The sequence below is a fragment of the Gekko japonicus genome, unplaced genomic scaffold (genome assembly GCF_001447785.1).
Source record: "Gekko japonicus isolate JY-2015 unplaced genomic scaffold, Gekko_japonicus_V1.1 scaffold905, whole genome shotgun sequence".
Classification (NCBI taxonomy): domain Eukaryota; kingdom Metazoa; phylum Chordata; class Lepidosauria; order Squamata; family Gekkonidae; genus Gekko; species Gekko japonicus.
The window spans coordinates 302164-323529 of record NW_015160239.1 but is presented as its reverse complement, the minus strand read 5'-3'; the positions used below and the strand labels follow the sequence as shown (position 1 = coordinate 323529).

The window sequence follows — 21366 nt, the reverse complement described above, 5'->3', positions numbered from 1 at the left end:
GTCCTGTTTGCCTTGAGCAGCTCTGTAGCTGGAACTTGTATTTGGATAAAGTTAGTTTTTTTCCATGCTCCCCGTCCCTACAGGATTAGCACTAGGTTAACCTGCCCCATCGACAGCTGCAGAGAGAAACATTCTGCAGCTCTCTTTGGATAGCAGGCAGCATCGTCATCATTCTTGCACTCCAAGTGGTAACACATGACAGATGGACTGTAGCCACTAATGGCAAGACTTGCCTACCACTGTTGCCCATTGGGCAGAGGGGTCAGAGTGATGGCTGCTCCAGCTTGCTGCTCCAATGACTTGTGCCCACAAAACCTGCCCTGCAGAAGCCAAGTAGCCACTGAGGTTGGCTGCAGTGTTCTTGTGAATTCTGGTGGAGCTGCTAAATTCCCTCATCTGCTGCTGCAAGGAACAGGATTTCTTGCTCCCCACCCTGGCCTCAGCTGTGATTAACGGGGGGGGGGGGGGAACGGGGGACGGACTGCTGTAAAGGGTTCCAGGAAGACTGTCTCCTTGTTCACTGTGCCTTATTGAACCAGACTCTGCCCAGGGGTTCTGGATTTCCCCCATACATACCTGTCACAGTACTGTCCCTTGGAGATCTGTTGTCTTGGATGGGCCAAGCATTTTTATCAGAAAAAGGATGGATAGACAGAGAGGAACATTGAAATAGATTCATAGCCCACCCACCCCTTCTGTGGCTGTCAAAACTCAACTCCCCCCTTTCTGTGGCTGTCAAAATGCAAGCCTCTCTTCTTGCTGTGGTAACTCTGCCTGCAAAAAGCCTACCGCTGCCCCCTCAAACTCTGCCTGTTTCCTTGGGTTGCCAAAATCTGCCTCCGCTCACTTTTCAAGTGAGAAATTTAATTGCCTATCATATTGGAACCCTTTCTCCCTGTCTGTTTTGAAATTCAGCAGGGACGATCCTTTGGGTGATTGATACAGTCCCTGAAAATTTCACCTCAGTTGGATGAAAAACAAAGTTAAATATAACTGTCAGTGTTTCCTGTTGAAACGTTTCCCTTTTTAAAAGCAGTGGAAAATGGAATAGTGGCAACAACAAATGAAACTAAAATGAATAAACTTTTAAAAATGAAAACACATTTTTGTGCACCTGCCGTTAAATCTGTTTCTGAAAACTGAGCGTGGCTGATGTTTCTACCTCCAGATACTAGCAAATTGTTTTTTCCCTGTGCATGTGTTTAAGATTAGTTACAAGGGAGAAACAAGTGACTCTGTCCCTTTTAAGGAATAAACAGATTGATTCTGGTTTGTTTATTCTTTTAGCAACAGGCCAGAGTTCGGAAATGATTATCAGTCTTTCTGTGCTCTTCGTTCCCTATATGTAGGGGCTTCTTCTTTCTTGCACCCTATATGTCTCTCCCTTCTGCAGTTTCTGCAGTGTTTGCTTGCTTCCGTTTGTGTGTGTGTGTGTCTGTGTGGTTGGGAACTATCAAAAGAATGGAATGGATTTAATGATTTGTTGGCTGCAGTGCCCAGTATGATTTAAGTCAATAAAGCTGCAGACAGACAGTGCCGTTGCCGGAGACAATTTTAACCTTGTTTAATGCAACCTTGCGTCCTCCTTGCCCACTGCATCACCATGCCTTGCATAAAGAAAACCTTGACCAGGCTTTAACCCATTAAATAATTCATAAAGGAAGAGCAGACATCGTCCCCCTTGCAAAGCGGATTGGTAGCCCTGGGGTCAGCAGTAAACTTTGGGCTCCCTGGATCATCTCCAGACTGCTTAAACCACAGGGGTGTCTCTGAACAGGCATGCTAACCTTAATTCTTTTTGTTCACGGACACAGGGAAGTTAGCTATTGACATTCTGGGTGTCTGCAGAATCAACAGTTTTCATGATGCACAGGACTAAAAATTGTCTCCCTTCCTGATGCAGTTGTCCCTTAGCTATGAGTGGACTATCAGAGTGGAAGAACTCAGAAGTATCGAGCACTTTTTACACAGTCGGTTTCCTCTTGTGCTATATGCTAATCTGTGTTCTTTCTAATTTTCCTCCATATTTGGGGGGGAGGTGCTGCTATCTGTAATATCGTCTTTAAACAGGTACCATGGGTAGCAACACTATATTACCTGGCATAAGCCATCTCTTCCATTTACCTGTACATCGTCATCATGGGCCCACTGTTTATGTGCTCTTGAGCCCCCCTTTTGGATTTCTAGTTCTCTGTAAATCATCAGCTGATGTCAGCATCAGACTAGGAAATAATGGCTCTGGAACAAGCCAAGCTGAGAATCACTGTGGTTGCCCTTGGCTGACAACTGGTGGGAGACTTACTGGGCTTGGGTGGTGAGGATGAAACAGAAATAGGGTTTCCAGGTCCACTTACCTGGCTGGCGGGGGGCTCTAAACTTCATTCCGGGAGACCGGAAGTGATGTTGGGTGACTTCCGGCAAAACCAGAAGTGCAGGCCCCGACATGATGGCATTGCCCTGGGCTATCAGGGGTGACACTCTGGATTTTGGGCAAAACTCTATGGTAAATTTGGCTTCAAACCATAGAGTTTTGCCCACAAACCAGAGCATCGCTCCCTCATGTCCCTGACATGATGACATCACTATCAGGAGATGTCATCACATTGGGGCCTGTGCTTCTGGTTTTACCAAAAGTTGCCTGGGAAGGTCAGTTGGGGATGGGATTTCCCCTTGCTGGCCAGCAGCAGGCATGTGAAAGTGGAGGTTCCCCTGCCCCTACTGAGGGATTGGGGCCCCTAGACAAAAATGGTGTTACACAATGCATGACGTCCCTTTCAGCTGAAGAACAGAAGTGATGCCACCACAATGCGAGGCTATCACTTCATATTTGAGGGCCTAGAAATTATGTCACACAATGTCATCTTCTCCTCCCTGTTTCCTTCTGCTGCTTATTCAAGCAGTGATGTGGAACTGGGAATGACTGGTGGGAGCCTTTCCCGCTGGGAAGCAGATAAGTGGAATCTCTAACCATGATGCCAGAAGCTAAGCAACAGTAGTAATGGCCATTGCCGACTTTTACAAACTGGTGGTAGTGTGGGAGGTGGCACCTGGTCAGCTAACTGCTGAAGGGTCCTGAGCCAAGTGGCCCCTGAGTCACTGACAGCGTTTCTGGGGCTTGACTCTGCCATTAGCCCTCTAGGGGAGCACCCCACAGGGAAGCGTCTTTGTAAGCTGAATGGCCAAAGTGCTGATGGGGGGGGGGGGGCTGATTTACATCGCACTAGAAAACTGCATTCGGAAGCTTATCAGAAAGTTGTTCATGTCTGCTTTGTTTTGAGATGATGCTCACCTCATGCAAGATATGCGAAGTATTTGTAATAGGATTTACTCAAGTCTCATGTCAGAATGAGCATTCTGCAACGCTCCAATAAGTAGATCAATCTCTCTCGAGATTTCTTCAGAGTTTGGTAATTTTGGAAACCGGTGCTGCCATATTTTCCCCTTGATTTCTTGTGTAGAATTGCAATGGTGGAAAAGGCATCATGTCAAAATTACGTTTAAAAGTTCTGTCTATGTTGGGAGGGTGGGAAATTAATTTGACAGTGAAAACTCAAGAGCCCAGACCTTTAAGAGTCAGGCTGCAAGAGCTCGGATCCCAGTAGTTTTAATTGCCATGTGACTAGCTGCAAAGGCAAGCCCAGTTTACAAGTGGGATCAATCAGGGTTTTGCTGTGATCCAGCAAGCTCAGCTCTTCAAGTATGGAACCACCTTTGAAAGTGAAACTTGCCAGAACATAGGCAAAATGAGGCAATTTATTTTCAAAAGCAGGAAGAGCATAGGTTAACTTCATCAACTAGTGAAATAATTTGTAAATTGAGTGCCAGGGCATGCTACTGTGCTGCAAGAGCACTGCTAGTGTGTGGTGATAAATAAATGAATTGAATTAAAGGCTATTGTGAGGTGGAAGTACACACTCACAGAGGAGGGGGGTACATACAGAAACACGAGTTGTGGAACCAAAGGGGATGGGTTCTAGACCTGCAGCATGGAAGTATGGGTATAATTCTTGGCACTGAATACTTTAAAAACATGCCTTTTTAAGATGAAAGAGTGAAGTGTGATTCCAATTTTAATTTAAGGAAGAAAAATCTCCACTACTGAAATTTGGGGAATGCTGATCTGGTGTTCCATGTCCAGCTAAGATGAATTGGTAGCAAACACAAGGAACTGTGACTTTTGTGTGACCAGGCAGTATGTGGATAGCAGCAAGAGGCATATAAAATTCCACTGGTTTTTGTGCCTCCCTTTAATTAAGCTTAATTAATTTAATTTATTTTTATTTTATAATTTATTTTATAATTTATAATTATAAAAATTAATTTAATTCATTTAAGCTGCGGTGGCTCAAGTGGTTAAGACGCTGAACTGCAGGCTGTGGAAGGTCGGTAGTTCAGCAGTTCGAGACCTGAGTGTGCCGCATGACGGAGTGAGCTCCCGTCTCTAGTTCCAGCTCCTGCCAACCTAGCAGTTCGAAAGCAAGAAATTGCAAGTAGATAAAGAGGTACCCCTTCAGTGGGAAGGTAACAGCGTTCCGTGCACCTTGGTGTTTAGTCATGCTGGCCACATGACCACGGAATTGTCTTTGGACAGCGCTGGCTCTTCGGCTTTGAAACGGAGATGAGCACAGCAACCCTAGAGTCGGATTCGACTGGCTTTTGAGCAAGGGAACCCTTACCTTTACCTTTTTTAATCTATGGGTTCCACCTCCTCTGTACTGAACCACAAGCCTTGGATTGGGTTGCCAGTCTTCAGGCAGGCCTAAAGTTCTCCTGGAATTTAAACTGGTCTCCAGGCTGAAGAGATCAGTTGCCCTGGAAAAAATGGCGGCTTTAGAGGGCAGACTGTATGGCATACCGCAGATTCTAGGTGGAGTCCCCAAATTCCCCTCTCCACAGGCACTACCCCTAAATCTCCAGGAATTTCCCAGGCCAGAGATGGCAACTCTAGATAACATCACTCTTGCTCTAAATAAGACTGTATAGTTTGGAGACCTCATCATTAACGACTTAGTAAATGTTCTCATTAACTTCATTTCCAAAGTGGTTTAAGTGTTTCTGCAGCCCCATGGGAAAATGGGATATGTTTGGGAAGGAGGGGGAAGAGAGGGAAAGGGGAAGGGATGGGAAAGGGAAGTCTTGGGCCAAATAACTGAGCTGCATCCAGTTTATCTCATTGGGATGTATCTGGAAGGCAAGATTGTTCATCCACTCACATCATGATTCATTGCACTCGCTGGTGTTGAGAAAGAATGGTCCTGCAGCTACAAAACAAGGCACCGCTCCAGGAGGTGTCAGATCTATGCCAAACGATGCCACAGTCATCTCGAGCAATCTGCAGCAAGTTGCTTAAACTCTTTCTGGATCGGTTCTTTTCCGTACCTACCAGGTCACAAACAGTTCTTTTAATGGCATTTCATAGAAGTAAAACATCATATCTAAGAAGTAAAATTCAATTTCAGGATAAGATACAATAAAGTACCCTGCATTGAGCATTTACAAAATTTTACTGCGTATAAAAGAAGCAGCCAGTAAGAACTTTGCCACCGGTTCCATTATGTTTTCCTCAGTGCTATTTAACAAAAATGATAGTTTGTTCAGCCTAGGAAAACCTGAAACACTACCTAAGGTTGGTGATGAAATACGTTGCTTAATACCAAAATAATAGCAACATTCAAACAGCACATGGTACACCGTTTCAATAGTTTTGCCCGTACAAGGTCAAAATCTGTTGGCAATAGGGAATACCCTGAAATCTTCCAAATAAAATTGCTGAGGGTAAAACATTTAGCCTGGCCAGTGAAAAAATTCTACGTGATTTTGGAGATTGCAGTTGGAAAAAATAACTGGGCAGGCGTCCTACAATGGGGAATATCCCATAGTTCAGGGGAGAACAAGTCTTATTGGCTGCATTATACAAGTTCCACAACTCAACCTCCAATAATCTGCTCTTTATTTTGTGAAGCACCTCCGTTTCTGAAAGCATCAACAAAGATTCAAGGGGGATATTCAAGGATCTCAATTTTTTTCTATGATGGCAAGCCAAGGTGAACCCTCTGTCTCCGTTAACATCTGATAGCTATAGCTGGTGGAATCGGAGTTATAGTGCAATCGAGCCCAATATTTAAACCTGACCTATCTATATTTGTAAGGTGCTGAGCTGGTGGCGAGTTGTGTCAAGAAGTGGGTTCCAGCCCAAATGACTCCTCAATTGTTCAGTGTTTTTTTGTACATGGCTTCACATTTTCCCATGTACATATGCAAACCTCACTAAAGCCAGAAGCAAACAAGGGTGTGTGTGTTTTGGAGTCGAAGTTGGTATACTAGAGCCAGTATTCATCTGTAGCATGTGTGTATACTTTCTCCTTGTCCAGCTGTTCTCTGGTCAGATTAGTTTTTACAGGGCTTTCTTTTTGGTTTAAAGCATTACAAGCCCCCCCCACACACACACACAGACTCGCACTCACAAGCCACCGCATTGCCTGTCTCCATAGTTGGATAACAGCGCTAAACTTTGTGTGCTTTTCATCCTCCAGGAATAGACCCATATTGCTGCACTTCACCAGCGCAGTGTTGACACCATTTGACATGATGCACCAGAAGAACAGGCTTTAAAGGTCCATTGAATTTGGCGAATGAACCTGTGTTCTCATGGTGTTTTATTAGCTCTGTATCCGGCATTGTAAGGTCATATTTTGCATCTGGCAGTTTTGGTGCATCATACACAGGAGTTGTACAATTCCCCTCCCTCCCATAGGATGGACTCTGGAGGCGCTCTGAGCATATGTTAATGTGGAAGGAAGGGGAGGGGGAGATCCTAATTTTTGACCCATGACTAATATTGTAGAAGTTATAAGCAATTCTCCAGGATTTGCGGTCTACAGTTTTTGAAATGCTTCAGTTATCTACAAATAAACACTGTTAATTGCTTTACAGATCGTGTTATCATGCAATGGTTAAATAATGAGCTTCTTGCTAATGTATTTGTGTCAAGCTTCTGTTAGCTGTTTTTTAATTTGAAAGAATTTGAAGTGGTAAATACATATATAATATATATAAAATGTCTGTGTGGGGTGGAAGGATATTTACAGTAAGGCATAAAGAACTGTCAGTGGTGGAAAGCAGCTTTTTTATGTTCTTGTCCCAGATGACATTGCTACAAGGACAAATCGGAGCTTGATGAAATGAAGCTGCAGATGGCTAGTGATCTCAACTCTGTAATAATGAAATGACACAAGGAAAAAAAAATGAGCCGGCTACAGTTTGTAAATACAATCTCCATGGAGGGAGAGGGGAGGGGGCTGTCTTCTTCTTCTTTTTTGGAGCACCCCCTTTCCCTCCCTTTTGGTGGTAATAGTGCCTGCCTTGACTTAGCAATAATGTTCCCTCTAAGCTATGGAGACTTGTGAGCAAAAATTCTACTTTGTGAGCTACTGGCATTAAAGTGAGCGAGCGATTTGGCTGCTGCATCAATTAGTTTGCTCTGGAGCCCTCCTCCCTGAGCTGAGACAAAAATGTGTGAGCCGGAGGCTAAAAAATTGTGAGCCAGCTCACACTTAACTCAGCTTAGAGGGAACACTGAATGGCATATCACCTTTTAAAGTGCAGTCCCTTTTCCTTGTTCTCTTTGGAGGTGGTCTTTGCATGGAGAATGGCAATGTATGTAGAGAAGAGTGTAGGACAGTGGTCCCCGACATGGGCCATACCAGTGTGTTTCCTATAGGGTTGCTAGCTCTAGCCTGGGAAATATTTGAAGATTTGGGGGGGTGGAGCCTGAGGAGGAAGAGGTTTGGGAATAGGAGGGACCTCTGCAGGGTATAATGCCATAGAGTCCACCTCCCAAGGCAGCCATTTTCTCCAGGTAAACTGATCTCTGTCGCCTGGAGATCAGTTGGAACAGCAGGCGATCTCCAGCCAGCACCTGGAGGTTGGCAACCCTATTTCCTAGCACCCCATTTGCTTCATCCCCAAAACTACATTGGAATAGGAGGGGCTTCACCTTTGCATCTGCAGGGAACACCCATTTGGAAATGGACTGGTTGCCTCCATCATAGGAGGATACTCGGCTTGGATCATAGTAACATTTTGTGGCAACTTTCATCATTTTGTGATGGAATCTAGTCCTCCTCATAGAGATTTTATTATTTCTTCCACCTGCTTTGCGGTAACCATTTTGTTATGATGTCCACTACATGTTCTCAGCTTTCCAGCAACACCCACAAGCTCAACAGGCTCAGGGATCCTAGTGTAGGAAGTGGCATCTGATGTCTTCCTAGTGGTTCATACTACTGTAGAGTAGCATGGTGGCTAAAGGGATTGAACTGTGTGCCAGCAAGTTTCCAGTTCAAATCTCATGTTTCCCATGAAATTGCTAGATGACTTCCAGCAAGCCACTCTTGACCTCCCCCTCCTATATCTGCAGTATGGAGTTAACGCTATCCTGTGTTACATAACTATTGTGAGCATTAATGAGAAAAGCAATGGGAACCAACACTGTCTTTGTAAATGCCAGGAGATTTTGAGGATGGAGTTTAAGGAGGGTGTGATGTCACTTCTGGGAATTTTCCCCAATTTCTGTGGTACAGACCATAGAGACATGCGGAAATTCCTGGAATGACACAATGGAGGGCATTTTCTGGCCATTTCCCCTCTACTCTGCAGTTTTTCAAGGGCAGGAGATTTGAGCTGATGGAAGCAGTTTACCCACCATATGCAGGCAAATGTCAAACCTACTTGGGACCCTTGAAAAGCAGTAAGTGATATTTGTTTCTGTCAGGCATGATTTTAGGGTGTTGACGTGGTAAAAAAGAATGGAGAAGGAAATTTGTCTTCTTTTTTTTTGCACTGAGGAGGCTGTGGCCATTTCCTGGTTGTGAGCTATTTCTGAGTGTGCACATTCGGACAAGAGATATTAGGATATTGGCCCTTTTGCACAAAGCACCTGTGACCTCTGGGACTCATTGCTTCAGTTTGAAGATACTGTGGTAAAACATCTGATTTCATTAAATCAGTTTGAATTTGCATCCCACCACTTAATTCCCATGTACTAAAAAAAAAGTCTGTCATTGTGCTGTTTTTCTGCATTCAGGTTAGGTCCTATGGCACATCAAAAGATAGTATGTTTCTTGCAGCATATGCTTCTCTAAACCAGGGTCTCTTTCAACAGATGCATTGGATACCATATATGAGCATGGTAGATACCATACATAAAAAACAAAACAAAGCAACTGAGGTTAACCAGATTCACTTAACAGAACTTTACAGAGCCATAAATGTAGATGAGCCATGATCCAGCCAACCATATCTGAATGGAGACTTAGAAAACCATGAGTTACGGTGATGTGGAATGGGCCCAATCTGTGCTATGTCCTGGCAGTTTTACATGTATTAAGTTACACAGGTCTATAACATTATACTGCATGTGTTTTTAAAAGACTGAATATTTGGTGACTCCATTGCCATGTTCCTGAAGTCAAATCATCTGACACATTTGTGCGCAACCATTTTTTGGCCCAGGGTTAACAGGTCCTTCCTGGCCAGTGGTGGGGGATGGGGGGTAGGGTTGTCAGATCCAGGCTGGGAAACTCCTGAAGTTTTGGAGATGGAGCCTGGGGAGGACAGGGATCTCAGTGGGGTACCATGCCCTAGAGTCCAGCCTCCAAATCACCCATTTTCTCCAGGAGAAATGATCTCTGGAGCGGAGCTAGAATTCCAGGAGATTCCCAGGTCCCACCTGGAGGCTGGCCTACTAAGGACAACGGCCTCCTATCCCTGAAGATGGCTTAGTAATCTGTGTGGTAATAGTGTGGGATATAAATGCTACAGGGTGTGTTAGGGAGTCTGTAGATCACTTGACAAGGTTTCTGAGACTCTCTGTTTGACACCCTTACCTTTAAATACACTTCTCCTTCTCCCCCCCCCCCCCCACCTCACTCAAGCCTGCCCATTCCCAATCTCCTTTCTCTGGTCCTTTAGTCTCCTCCTAGCAGAAAGGTTGCAACAATCTCCCAGGCCTCAGACAGAACACAGGCAGATGAACAAGGCATTTTCTCTGTTCTTCCTGTCTATGGCACAAGGCTGGGCCTTTCACTACGGCATGATCAGATTTTCACCCCACCCTCCATTTCATATATAAACCCAGCATCCAGCCCTCGCTTTTCATCCAAGGCAGTTTCTGCTGCATGTGCAATTACTGAACTCCTCTGAACCTCATCTGCCCCTATGTTAGCGTGCGCCTGCCTGGACACAACAGACTGATTACACCAGTCAACCCCTGCTTTATAGGCAGGCATGAGGTGGGGCAGTTTGTCATTGGGCCTGGGACAACCTTGTAGAGATGGCCAGAAAGACGGCTGACCAAAAATCCTGTGCGAGATGAATGAAGCTTTGAGAGCTTGCTGGATTTATAGGAGGGCTACTCTCAGCAACAATAAGAGTGTGGTGTTGTGTGGAGAGTGTTGATGGTAGAATCAAGCTTAAATAGGGTTTTTTGGGGGGGTTGCTTTTGGTAGAGGATTCAGTTTTTGAGCTTTGATTATGAGGTATATAGATGAGCAGAAGAAAGGCCCATCTATTCATGAGTCGAATGTTTCAGACAATGTTTGGTATCAAAGGTGGAATCCAGAAGGCAGGGTTGTTAGCATCTTTCTTTGGGGGGGGGTATTTTTGGTGCTTTTAAAGTGTGTGTGTGTGTGTGTGTGTGCACACCTGGAAGTCATGGCGATCTCTGGTGATTGACCCCTACTGGGGGCCTGGAGGATATTCAGAGAGGGGGCTGAATAAAGCCTGCCCTTGCCTCCGGTATTTCAAGTACTTGCCAGAGTCTTCCCTGCTTAGCTTCCAAGATCTGATAAGATCGGGCTTGCCTGGGCTATCCAGGTATTGGCAGGTTGTTAGCATCTTCCAAGGCCAAGATCCAGTGGATACAGCATTGAATATATATGTGGACACCTGCTGCATTTGTAATACCATTAACCACCAGCAGCTGGCAGCCTGTAATCTATAACAGGATTGGCCCAGTCTGGCACAATCTCCCCCCCCCCCTTCTACTAGAATTTGGGTGGCCTAAAAGATTTTCCCCCCCCCAAATTGACAAAAGTGAATGTGTTCAGGTGATTCTGAGCCAGTGTGGTATAGTGGCTAGAATGCTGTACTAGGATATGGGGCATCCAAGTTTGAATCCCCACTGAACCACGGAAGCTGACTAAGTGACCTTGGGCCAGCCAGTCTCTTTCTCCCTCAGCCTAACAATGTAATGGTTGTAAGGACATAATGGAAGGGGGAGAATGAAGTTGTTAAGCTTCTTTGGGCCCCATTGGGAAGAACAGTGGGGCATAAATATCTAAATAACAGCCTTGCTGGAATCTTACCTGCTTTCTTTGTAAGCATTTCAGCGACTGGCAAGCACTGGGTGTTCCACCAGTGGACTGCAGTCTGTTTTCTGCACACCCTGATTTATGGCAACTAGTGGTCTCAAGTTTTGTTGGAACAAGCTTCAAGTGAAGAAACAGATGGCTCAAGCTTATCACTGTAACTAATGGCTTGCCCAGAGGATATTTCTGCTCCCTTCTCTATGCATGGTGACACTGTGGGTTTCAGCAGGTTGAAGGGCAAGAAGTATTCTTTGAACAGACCCTAAGGCAAGACCGTTCGGAGTTTGGAAGGACTTTCCCCCAAGGTCAGATTTGGCCAATGGTCCACATGTTTTACGTGGCTGCGTTTTTGTTAGTTGCCTCATCTTTTTGAAGTGATTGGTGTAGTTCATTTGCTTGAGTCCTCTGGAGTGTTTAGCTCTGCTGTCCCCTGTTCTGCAGCTATCCTCAGGGTAGTGGAGACTGATAATGTAGAAGTTTGTTTGCCTTGGTGTGGAGAACTAGAGTGGATTTATTTTCTAGCTCCTTCCAACTGTATGAATCTGTAGAAAAACCATAAACCATATTATCCAGCAGGATAATTATCCCCACAAACCAGTTCAGTCCTGTGGATGAAGAATTAACCACAGAGAGTGCTATGACCTCTGGCCCTTTGCTGTGCTAGCAAATTACCGGAACATTTATGACAATTCTACTAGAAATTTGAGACCAGGTTGCCACTGAACACAGAAAAGAGTGATAACTTTTTTTACTGACAGTGTGAAATCTAAGAGCTTCTAAAAAAAATAAAGCCCCCCGGGGGGGGGGGGATTATTGTCCTCTTTTGATTGGTTTGGGAGTAGGTTTCAGTTTCAGGTGCTGTGGGCAGACACTTTCCTAAATGGGTGCACCATGTGGGTCAGTCTGGGTGGCTGGCAGCTTGTGCATCATTGTATTAAAGTCAATGGGTAACGTGAAGACATTTACATAGATTTTTCATATTCTGGGCAGGAGAGTTGCGAGGTGGTGAATAAAACATGCTAGCCAGCTTGGTTTGTTTGAGGAATTTTTGGTAACCCTTAAGATCAATTGTGCTAGAGACTGAGCTCTATGCCCATCCTATTCAGGATTTTTATATTGTTATTATGATTATTATTATTTGCATTAACAAAATGGAAACAGACTTGCTGCTTAGTATGTAAGCTGCAATATGGCAAAGATGTCTCTGTGCCATAAAATCTAATCTACCTTCCCAGCCCATTAGGAATTTAGATAACTTTGAAGATACCATTGTACTAGATCTTTTTGCATCTCTCCTTTGAATGGGGCAAAATATAATGGTAGTTTTATGGAGATTAGTGCCTCTTTTTTAAAAAGAGGGTGAAGTGAAACTGCCCTTGATACAGATGCCAACCAGGTGTTGTGCTCCTGTTGCCGTTTCCATCAAAGAAGGCAGTTGGCTTTGTGTGAGGCACATCAGACCAGTGCTTGTAAGGACGTAAGAAAGAAGAACTTGAAAGCGCTCCCTCCTAACAAAACTGTCTGCCCCGTCAGATCGCTTACAGACTTCAAACAAAGCCTTCCCTTGACTGGCAGCCTCAGAGATAAGCTCAGAAAACCTGAGTCTGACAGTATTTCACATGGTTATATATCAAGTAAATGGGTGGGAGAAGTGGGGGCCCCTGCTGAGCTTACACAGTTTTTATCAATGCTAGTGTTTAAAAACACACACACACACACCACCAAGAGAAGCTTCAAGAGATATCAGAACAAAGAAGACTCAATTTTATCTTTAAAAGCATCTCTGAACTGGAGGTGAAAGAAAATAAAGAAAGAAATCTCTAGCAAACAAGGGAACTGGAAGCAAGCAGAAGGTTATTTAAGACCACCTGCCCTGAGAAGTGGAGGGAGATGGAGAGGTAGGCAGAGGCACCACTGCTGTACCTGCTGGGATCACCCTTCCATTCAACAGTAATAATTAACACAACAATAAAAAATCAGATGTTTTGAAAACTGTCACCTGTACCAACCAAGGGGCAAGTGCTTTTGGATATTCCTGAAATAGGTCAAGGGCGTCTTCTTGTTTGACTTAGCCCAAGCTGGATATCGACTTTTGGATTGACCCATTTCATGAACACCTCCAAGTACTAGATCCTTGTAGTCTGGGAATTCTTCAGGACAAGGTGCATACCTACCACTTTTATTTCAATTACAAGTCAAGGTATTTCTTTGTTTGCATCTGTATTGAGTCACATGGTGTCATTAATGCTTTACATCTTTAACAGTTGCATGTCTTCTTTAATTAGCAATGTCAGGTAGATGTCTTGCTAGAAATCACTGTTTCTTCTTGTCTAGTGAAAGAAGAATCCTAAGTCCTTGGATGCCACAGTATTTGGAAATCTGATCAAGGGAGATGGAAAATGTTATATAGACCAGTGCAGAGGTAGCACCTAAAATTTTTATTTCTGCTCCCCAAGAACTGAGTCTGAATCAGACTCCCCCCTTTCCACCTGTTGCACCTCTATTTTGTCAGGATTACGTTTCCGATTCTTAGCCCTCATCCACTCCAAAATTGCTTCCATGCATCTGTTCACAGTTTCCACAGACTCCCTGGGATCTGCTGGTAGCGCGAGATAGAGCGGAGCGTCATCTGCGTATTAGCGGTGACTCAGGGCAAATCTCCAGATGGCTTCTCCCAGTGGCTTTACCTAGATGTTGAAAAGCATGAGGGAGACAAAAAAGAACCTTGGGGAAACTTGGGAGGTTAAGGGGCCGAGCAGCAGTCCCCCGGCACCACACTCTAAAACCTACCCTCAAGATAGGACCGGAACCATTGCAGAACGGTGCCTCCCATCCCCCCCCCCCCCCCCCCCCCCCCCCCCCCCCCCCCCCCCCCCCCCCCCCCCCCCCCCCCCCCCCCCGCCCCCCCCCCCCCCCCCCCCCTGTCCATCTCTTGGGGCATGTCGGCCACCACTCGTTTACTGCTCGCTAATGTTTGCTCTTAGGTTAACAACTCTTTTAATCTGATATTTTTGAATTGAATTATGGAAGGAGATAGTTGCTGTACTATGGAAGGACTGATGGGGGAAGGAAAGAAAAATCTACACCCTTTTTGCGTGATCTGCATTCATACTGTGTTTACCCATCCCTTAGATTTATAAACCTTATGAGGCTTTTAGGGTTGTCAACTCTGGGTTGGGAAATTCATGGGAGATTTGGGGACAGTGCTTGGGGAAGGACAGAGAGTGGACAGGGGGAGAGGGGAGCTCAGCAGATGTTTTATGCCATAGAGTCAAAATTCTGTCATGTGATGAGTCATCTTCCTCTCACTTTGGTGTGGGACAGTTAAGACCACGGCTGCAAGCCCGACTAATCAAATGGATTTAGATGGCGGAGACAAAATATATTAAAAGAGAGAAAATAGAAATCTGAGCTGTATGTTCAGGCCTGATTCCTTGTCAGTCGTTGAGACTTTCTTCATTCTAAGGTGCTTAATTGTAGCAAGGGGATATAATATTATAATTATAATATAATAAAACAAGGGGCAGCCTTTCCTACTAAGAATAATTGCTGGGTGTTTGCTGGTTAAACTGTTGGTTAAACAGTGTTTCAAAAAGGGACTTCTGAGATGTTGGGGGATGTACCAGTATTATTGCTTAAAGCGTAATCTACTGTTAAATTTAAAAAAAACCCACAGGTGACAGAAGAATTGTTAATTGGCTAATAATCTGACAGCCTCAGTATGTGTATTGTGGCTCAGCTTGTGTGGCTTGGCCTTGGAGTGAGAAGGCAAACGAGTTTCCTTGGGAGTGATATAAAGGGGAGAAAATCAGGTTCATTAACCTTTGATGCGGATAGCAATGTCGCTTTGGTCATGTGCAAGAGCTATTCTTAGTTGTTACACTTGCGTGCCTTCCCCCCCCCCCTTCCCTAGAAGGGAATCCTGTAGTTCCCACTAGTGGCGAAAATATAGAACTCTTTGTTGTTTGTTTATCCTGAATGTAATTTTGCAGAATGCAGATTGCCAATTGCCATCTCCTTCTATTGTTTTTTGTTCACATTTCTCCCACAAGATTAAAAAACAAAACCAACCGAAAGAACCCTCCTAGGTTTGAGGAGCTAATTAAATTTCCTGTATCAAACTTCACTTTGAACCGTTGCAGCTTATCCCACATACTTGCAAGCAAATGAATCCAATTGCCTTTATTGCAGTGGGGTAAGTACAGGAACACCTTACATAATTAAAGCCATTTTATTACTGCAATTAGCGTTGGGCTACACACTTACTTCCCCTTAATAATACAGTGAGGTAGGGGGAAAATTAGCATTTCTCTTTCCAATGAAGTTGGGACAAGATTGCAGCAGAAAAGGGGCGTGCTATCAACGAGGAGACACCTTCATGATGGGATTCATTAATGCTGTTGCCCTGAGCAAGAAAATCCCAGCAATTGTGGTAGTGATAAACCTGTTTGCTTCAGTGAGTACACAGCCAGACAGGTTGGGGGGAAATTGGCGGGAGCACTGGGGAGCCTTTCAAGTGCAGGGCAAGCAAATTGACTCCCTGCTTCTCTTGCAGATCTTTTTCCCCCTGAAGGCGACGCAGTGTAAATCTACGTGGCCACACTGTAACATTTGACAAGTGAAATGGGCAGAAGCTTCAAGGGAACTTTCCCCTTACTAAAGTAATCCCTGTTTGTTCTCCTCAGGGCTGGCTCCACCGTGCAGCAGTGCCTTAAGGAGGGCATGCTCAGCAGGCCTATTAACCTCTAGGAGAGCGGAGGACTTTCTCAGGCTGTTTTTGACCTCCTTTGATGGAGAGAGCCAGCGCTGCTGGGGCATTGGTCCCTTTGCTGAGCTCGGGGCCCTGGGAGATGCCTGGCCTTGCCACCCTCTGGAGCAGCCGGGTTTTTGCACAGGTTAGAGAGGGGGGAGAGAGTGAAGAAGCAGGAGCCAGGGAAGCAGGGACGGATGGCTTCATAAACAAAGATGGTGCTAATAATATATTGCCACCGGAGAGCATCCGTGAACAAAGATGAGAATGAGAACACAGTGTGAGGTGCAGGTTTACATCTTCTGGTAAGCTGTCTTGTGAGCATGGGTGTTCCACCCATTGTGGCTTGGTGGGACAGATAAATGCTGTCTCCAACAGTAAAGCGCCATAAAAGTGAGTGATTTCAGTGGCCTTCTTCTGGCTGTGGCTTCTATAAAGAAAGAGGGGGAAAGTTCCCCCAAGTGATGCAGTCATTTTTCTTCCCGTGATGCAGCCTGCCTCCTCCTCCGAATCTCTTCCACCCGCACCCCACCTCTTCCACTCGGCTTTGCTCTCCATAAACACAGTACAAAGTTTCCTTGCTGGCTTCCTGTTTTCTCCATTATGGCACGATCCTAATTGTCAGATGTCAAAAGGTACCTACCCTTTTCTTGGTTGCTTATCTTCTGATAACACTGACGCTTGAACAAAGGATATGGGCTTCCATTTGGCAAACAAAGGAAGCGTAGCCCAGTTTTTGAGTGCGCCGACTGTATAATGTACAGGGCCCTCTCTGCCAATAATAACAAAGTGCCATCAATAATGTAAAATTCTACTAGAAGCTGAAGTAGGTTATGAGGCAGATGGTGGCAGACAATACAATTCCTTTCCTCCCTTGTTCGACTGTTTCCTATTTTGTCACTCTAGTTACCTAGCAGATCCCACTCATAGAAACATTGGTTTTGAGGATCCATCTTTCTGTACTCTTGGACTCTGGCCTTTGTTTATTTGTTTAGATATACCCTGCTGTTCTCCTTAACTGGAGACCTAGAGCAGATAATGATATCATTCTCTCCTCTTCCATTTTAGCTTAACAAAAACTACCCTGTGAGGTGGGTCAGGCTGAGAGTGGACTACCCAGCAACTTCCATGGTGGAATTGGGATTTGGGGTTTCCCAGATCCTGGCCCAGCACTCTAACCACTCCACTACAATAGCTTTGGAGTACCCTCAGAGACAACCACCTCAGTACTCTCTAGGCTTGCCAACCTCCAGGTGGTGTCTGGAGATCTCCTGGGATTACAACTGATCTCCAGGCGACAGAGACCTGTTCACTTGGAGAAAATGGCCGCTTTGGAGGTTGCACTCTATGGCCTGATACCCCGTTGAAGCCCCTCCCCTCCCCAAACCCCGCCCTCCCCAGGCTCCACCTCCAAAATCTCCAGGCATTTCCCGACCCAGAGCTGGAAACCCTGGTCCTCCACATGCCTCAGACCTTCCAGACCGTCTGAGAATTCACTCATATGGCCTCTGGCGTTTCTGGGTGCCCTTTTGAGAGTAAGAACGGTGGGTTTGTTAGGCCAGTGAGCCTTTGCAAAGGAGGAGGCCCTGGCAAATACCTGAGCATGTCTCCCTCTGAAGCTAACCTTATAGTCATTCTCAACCAGACTGCCAGCTAACCAAACCTAACCTTCCCATTTACCAGCTGCCATCCGCAAGACTGAGCATCCTTCTGTTGTGTCTGATTCCAGTTTTAGCTAAGCCCTCCCTTTCGGAGTGCTGAGGGAGAGGGAGGAGGCAGCAGCGCCAGACCTTTTCCATCTCGCCTGGATCAAGACCTCACTGAGAAACCCCCTCCAAGGACCTTTGCATTATACTTTAATAGATATTTTTATTGCTTTTAATTTCTGGACACTGCTTGAGAAGTCAAGTTTTGGCAGAAAAGCATGGTAAAAGCATCATAAATTCAGTACAACTACGTTGCTTGCTGTAGAAGAAATAATTAAGAGCATAACACAGACCATTGACCTCCCCGTGGTCCTCCTCCTTTCCCCCCACCCCCTGTAAGATTCAGGGATGCTTCTTCCTCCCTCTGTATGAATTAGTTGGAGGGCAACACTGGCATGCCGTGGAAGCTGTGATGCTAAATTCTTGTGATAAATAACTCTTATGAACTGGCTACACTGGCATTCTCCCAAAGAAATCACTATAGTTTGTATACTCCTTACCAGCAGCCTTTTTGTGTATTGAAGTACAGGGGGGGATGTTAGTTTACTAAGTGAGTACAAACTACATTTTTTTGTTTTGTTTTATGCTGCTGTTTGGAAGGAGACAGACATAAACAGTTATAATTATGTGATATGTATAAATGATACAGTCACTCTTGAACTTTAACAGGGGAGGCACAGTGTATATTAATTCCCATAAGGATAGAATGAGGAGATGGTATTTTATTCCCAGCTCCTGAAAGATCAAAGAGGAGGGATTTTGGAGCAGGTGTTTCTTTGAACACTTCCCCCCAAGTGACACTATGAGAAAAAAAGTGTTAAGTTGCCTAGGAGGTTATTAATATTTCCTGTGTGTATTGGCATACGTGAATATATTGGAAGAGCATGTTTCTTTTTTTCAGTCCTGGTGCATATATGAGTTTCAGCATGGTGTGGTAGAGACCTGGGTTCAAATCCCTATTTTGCCATAAAAGCTTGCTGGGTGCCTCTGGGCCACTCTGGGTAGTGCTGATCAGAAATAAAATGAAAGTGAAACCAGCTTTCTAACCCATGGCATGCTTGTACGTTTAGAAGTTTAAACCCTGGTATATGTTCTAAGGAGTTGCGGTGGCTCAAGTGGTTAAGACGCTGAACTGCAGGCTGCAGGTCGGTAGTTCAGCAGTTCGAGACCCGAGTGTGCCGCATGACGGAGTGAGTTCCCGTCTCTAGTTCCAGCTCCTGCCAACCTAGCAGTTCGAGAGCAAGAAATTGCAAGTAGATAAATAGGTACCACTTCGGTGGGAAGGTCACAGCGTTACGTGCGCCTTGGTGTTTAGTCATGCCGGCCACATGACCACGGAACGTCTTCGGACAGCGCTGGCTCTTCGGCTTTGGAACGGAGATGAGCACCGCAACCCTAGAGTCGGACTCGACTGGCTTTCGAGCAAGGGAACACTTACCTTACCTTTATATGTTCTAAATTTCATTTAATACACACCATGGTTTGAAGGGATTGGGGGGTCTGAGCCACTTTGTCAGCGGCGATTCTGGTTGGAAATTTTGTGAGCAAGTGTGTCAGAGGTCTCAGCCGTGTTCGTTGCAGTGAGATTTCAATTTTTTCTTTTTTTCTTGCTAATGACAGGACCAAAACCCCGGGATTGTCGCTACACTTCAGGAGCCAACAGCTGCCCCAAATACAGGTCCAGCGCCTGCACCGGCTCGGCCGATGGTGAATGGTTATACGATGAGGAACCACTTACTAAAGCAGCAGATAATAAGACGGCAGCAGCTGCAGGTTGGTCTTGGCCCTTCTGTGAGAGACAGCGTGATGGCTTATGGCGCTGCTGTTTAAATGATGGGGTCTTTCAGATGCTTCTCACATTTTAGCCCACCTTTCTCGGGGCAGCATACATGGTTCTCTCCTCCCCATTTCACCCTTGCGGCAACCTTGTGAGGTAAAGTTAGGCTGAAAGAGCGTGACTGGCCCAAGCCCTCCCAGCGAGCATTATAGCTGGGATTTAAAGATGGGTCACTGCAATCTCAGTTAAGCACTCTAACTACAGCAACACTCCATTGAATTTATTTATCTTTATAGCCTGCTTTTCTCTCTCAGGGGACCCAAACCAGCTTACAATAATAAATGAAAGAAAATACAACATAATCAACCAAACAAATAAAACAACAATATGTGCCGGGCTGGTTAGGATTCAGTACATGGTTACCTCCAGGAGCACAGGCTGCAAGCCATGAGCCCTTTGCCTCTTGTCTTTCAGCTCATGCCTCTGGCCACGCCCAAGCTTTTTACCTGCAGGGAGAGGAAGACAAACTTGACCCAGGTGGAATTTTGCTGTGGCTAGCTTGCTGCCAGCAAGATCTTCCTCTCTCACACACACACAAACATAGCTTTACCACCTGCCAGACCACATAGAGCAATGGATCTTGAATTGTAACAAGATATTCCTGGACTCATTCCAGCTGTTGTCTGGTAGTATTTGATTAAACCTTGACGGTGGGATTCATCCTTCCTCCCACTTGATCTACAACCCTTTTTTTTCTGCCCCTTCCCCATGGGCAATCCTGATTTTGTAAAGCCTGACTTCAGGTAGTCAATTATAGAGAGATAGAGCAGGAAGTGGCAGTAGTGGACCAAGGCAGGGGCAAGAGGACGTTGTATGGGTTCAGATAATGTATATAGTAAGGGGAATGGATGCTGGGTGTATATAAGTTGCACATGCTTCTGAAGTTGGAGGTCCATGCTGATTGATTTCATGTCTTGATATATTTATGTCTCAACATTTTGGTCAGTTAGGTCTTCAAGGTTGTTTACAAAAACATGAAATCATACAATAAAAGCACAACATCAATAAATAACTGAACGTACCTAGTCAGCAGAAGCACCATAGAATCCATCCAGCTATAAATAAATGTACCTAAGTTCACAAGCCCTCCAGAACAGAATGCCCTATCTTATATTCTAATTTCCAACAGAGGGCGCCGTGTGCGGATACTTATTTCCACTAACAGGAAGCTCACTCTGCCCCAACAGCTTTTCCTACATAGTCAGTAGACTACCTGTGTCTGCAGAAAAATCCAAAAAGTTAAAAAATCCCTCCAGGGATGGCTGAATTCCCCCCAATACCTTTTGAAATGGCCTCTGCAGGGATCTAACTCCAGGCATCAACGGTGAGAGAGAGATCAGAACGTTCGAGGGGGCGGAGGCTTCTAACTGGCTCTGTCTGTAAAAGGGTGGGGGAAGGTCCCTTTCCAGGCCTCTTTTGGCCTTTCAGGGAGGGAGGGAGGAAGGGAGCCTTGGGGCCTGGCCTGACAAGGGCTGCCAGGGCCAGCCTGGGGAATCCCTAGAGGTTTTGAGGTTTGGGGAAGGGAGAGGCCTCAGCTGGGTATAATGCCACAGAGTCCACCTTCCAAAGCAGCCATTTTCTCCAGGGAGACAGATCTCTGCTGTCTCGAGTTCAGTTGTAATTCTGGGGGGGGGTCCTCCAGGCCCCACTTAGAGGTTGGCAACCCTAGGCCTGGCAGCAGTTTAGGGTTGCCAGGTCCCCCCC

The 21366-nt window shown here is 45.4% G+C and overlaps 1 protein-coding gene across 1 annotated transcript in view; it reads left to right on the top strand.

The window, feature by feature from the left end:
• MAMLD1 (mastermind like domain containing 1) overlaps positions 1-21366 on the top strand; it is a 127923-nt gene that overhangs the window by 100783 nt on the left and 5774 nt on the right. The window contains exon 3 of the mRNA XM_015413241.1: positions 19446-19598. Coding sequence (XP_015268727.1) covers positions 19446-19598 — 153 coding nt within the window. The remainder of the gene's footprint in view (positions 1-19445; positions 19599-21366) is intronic.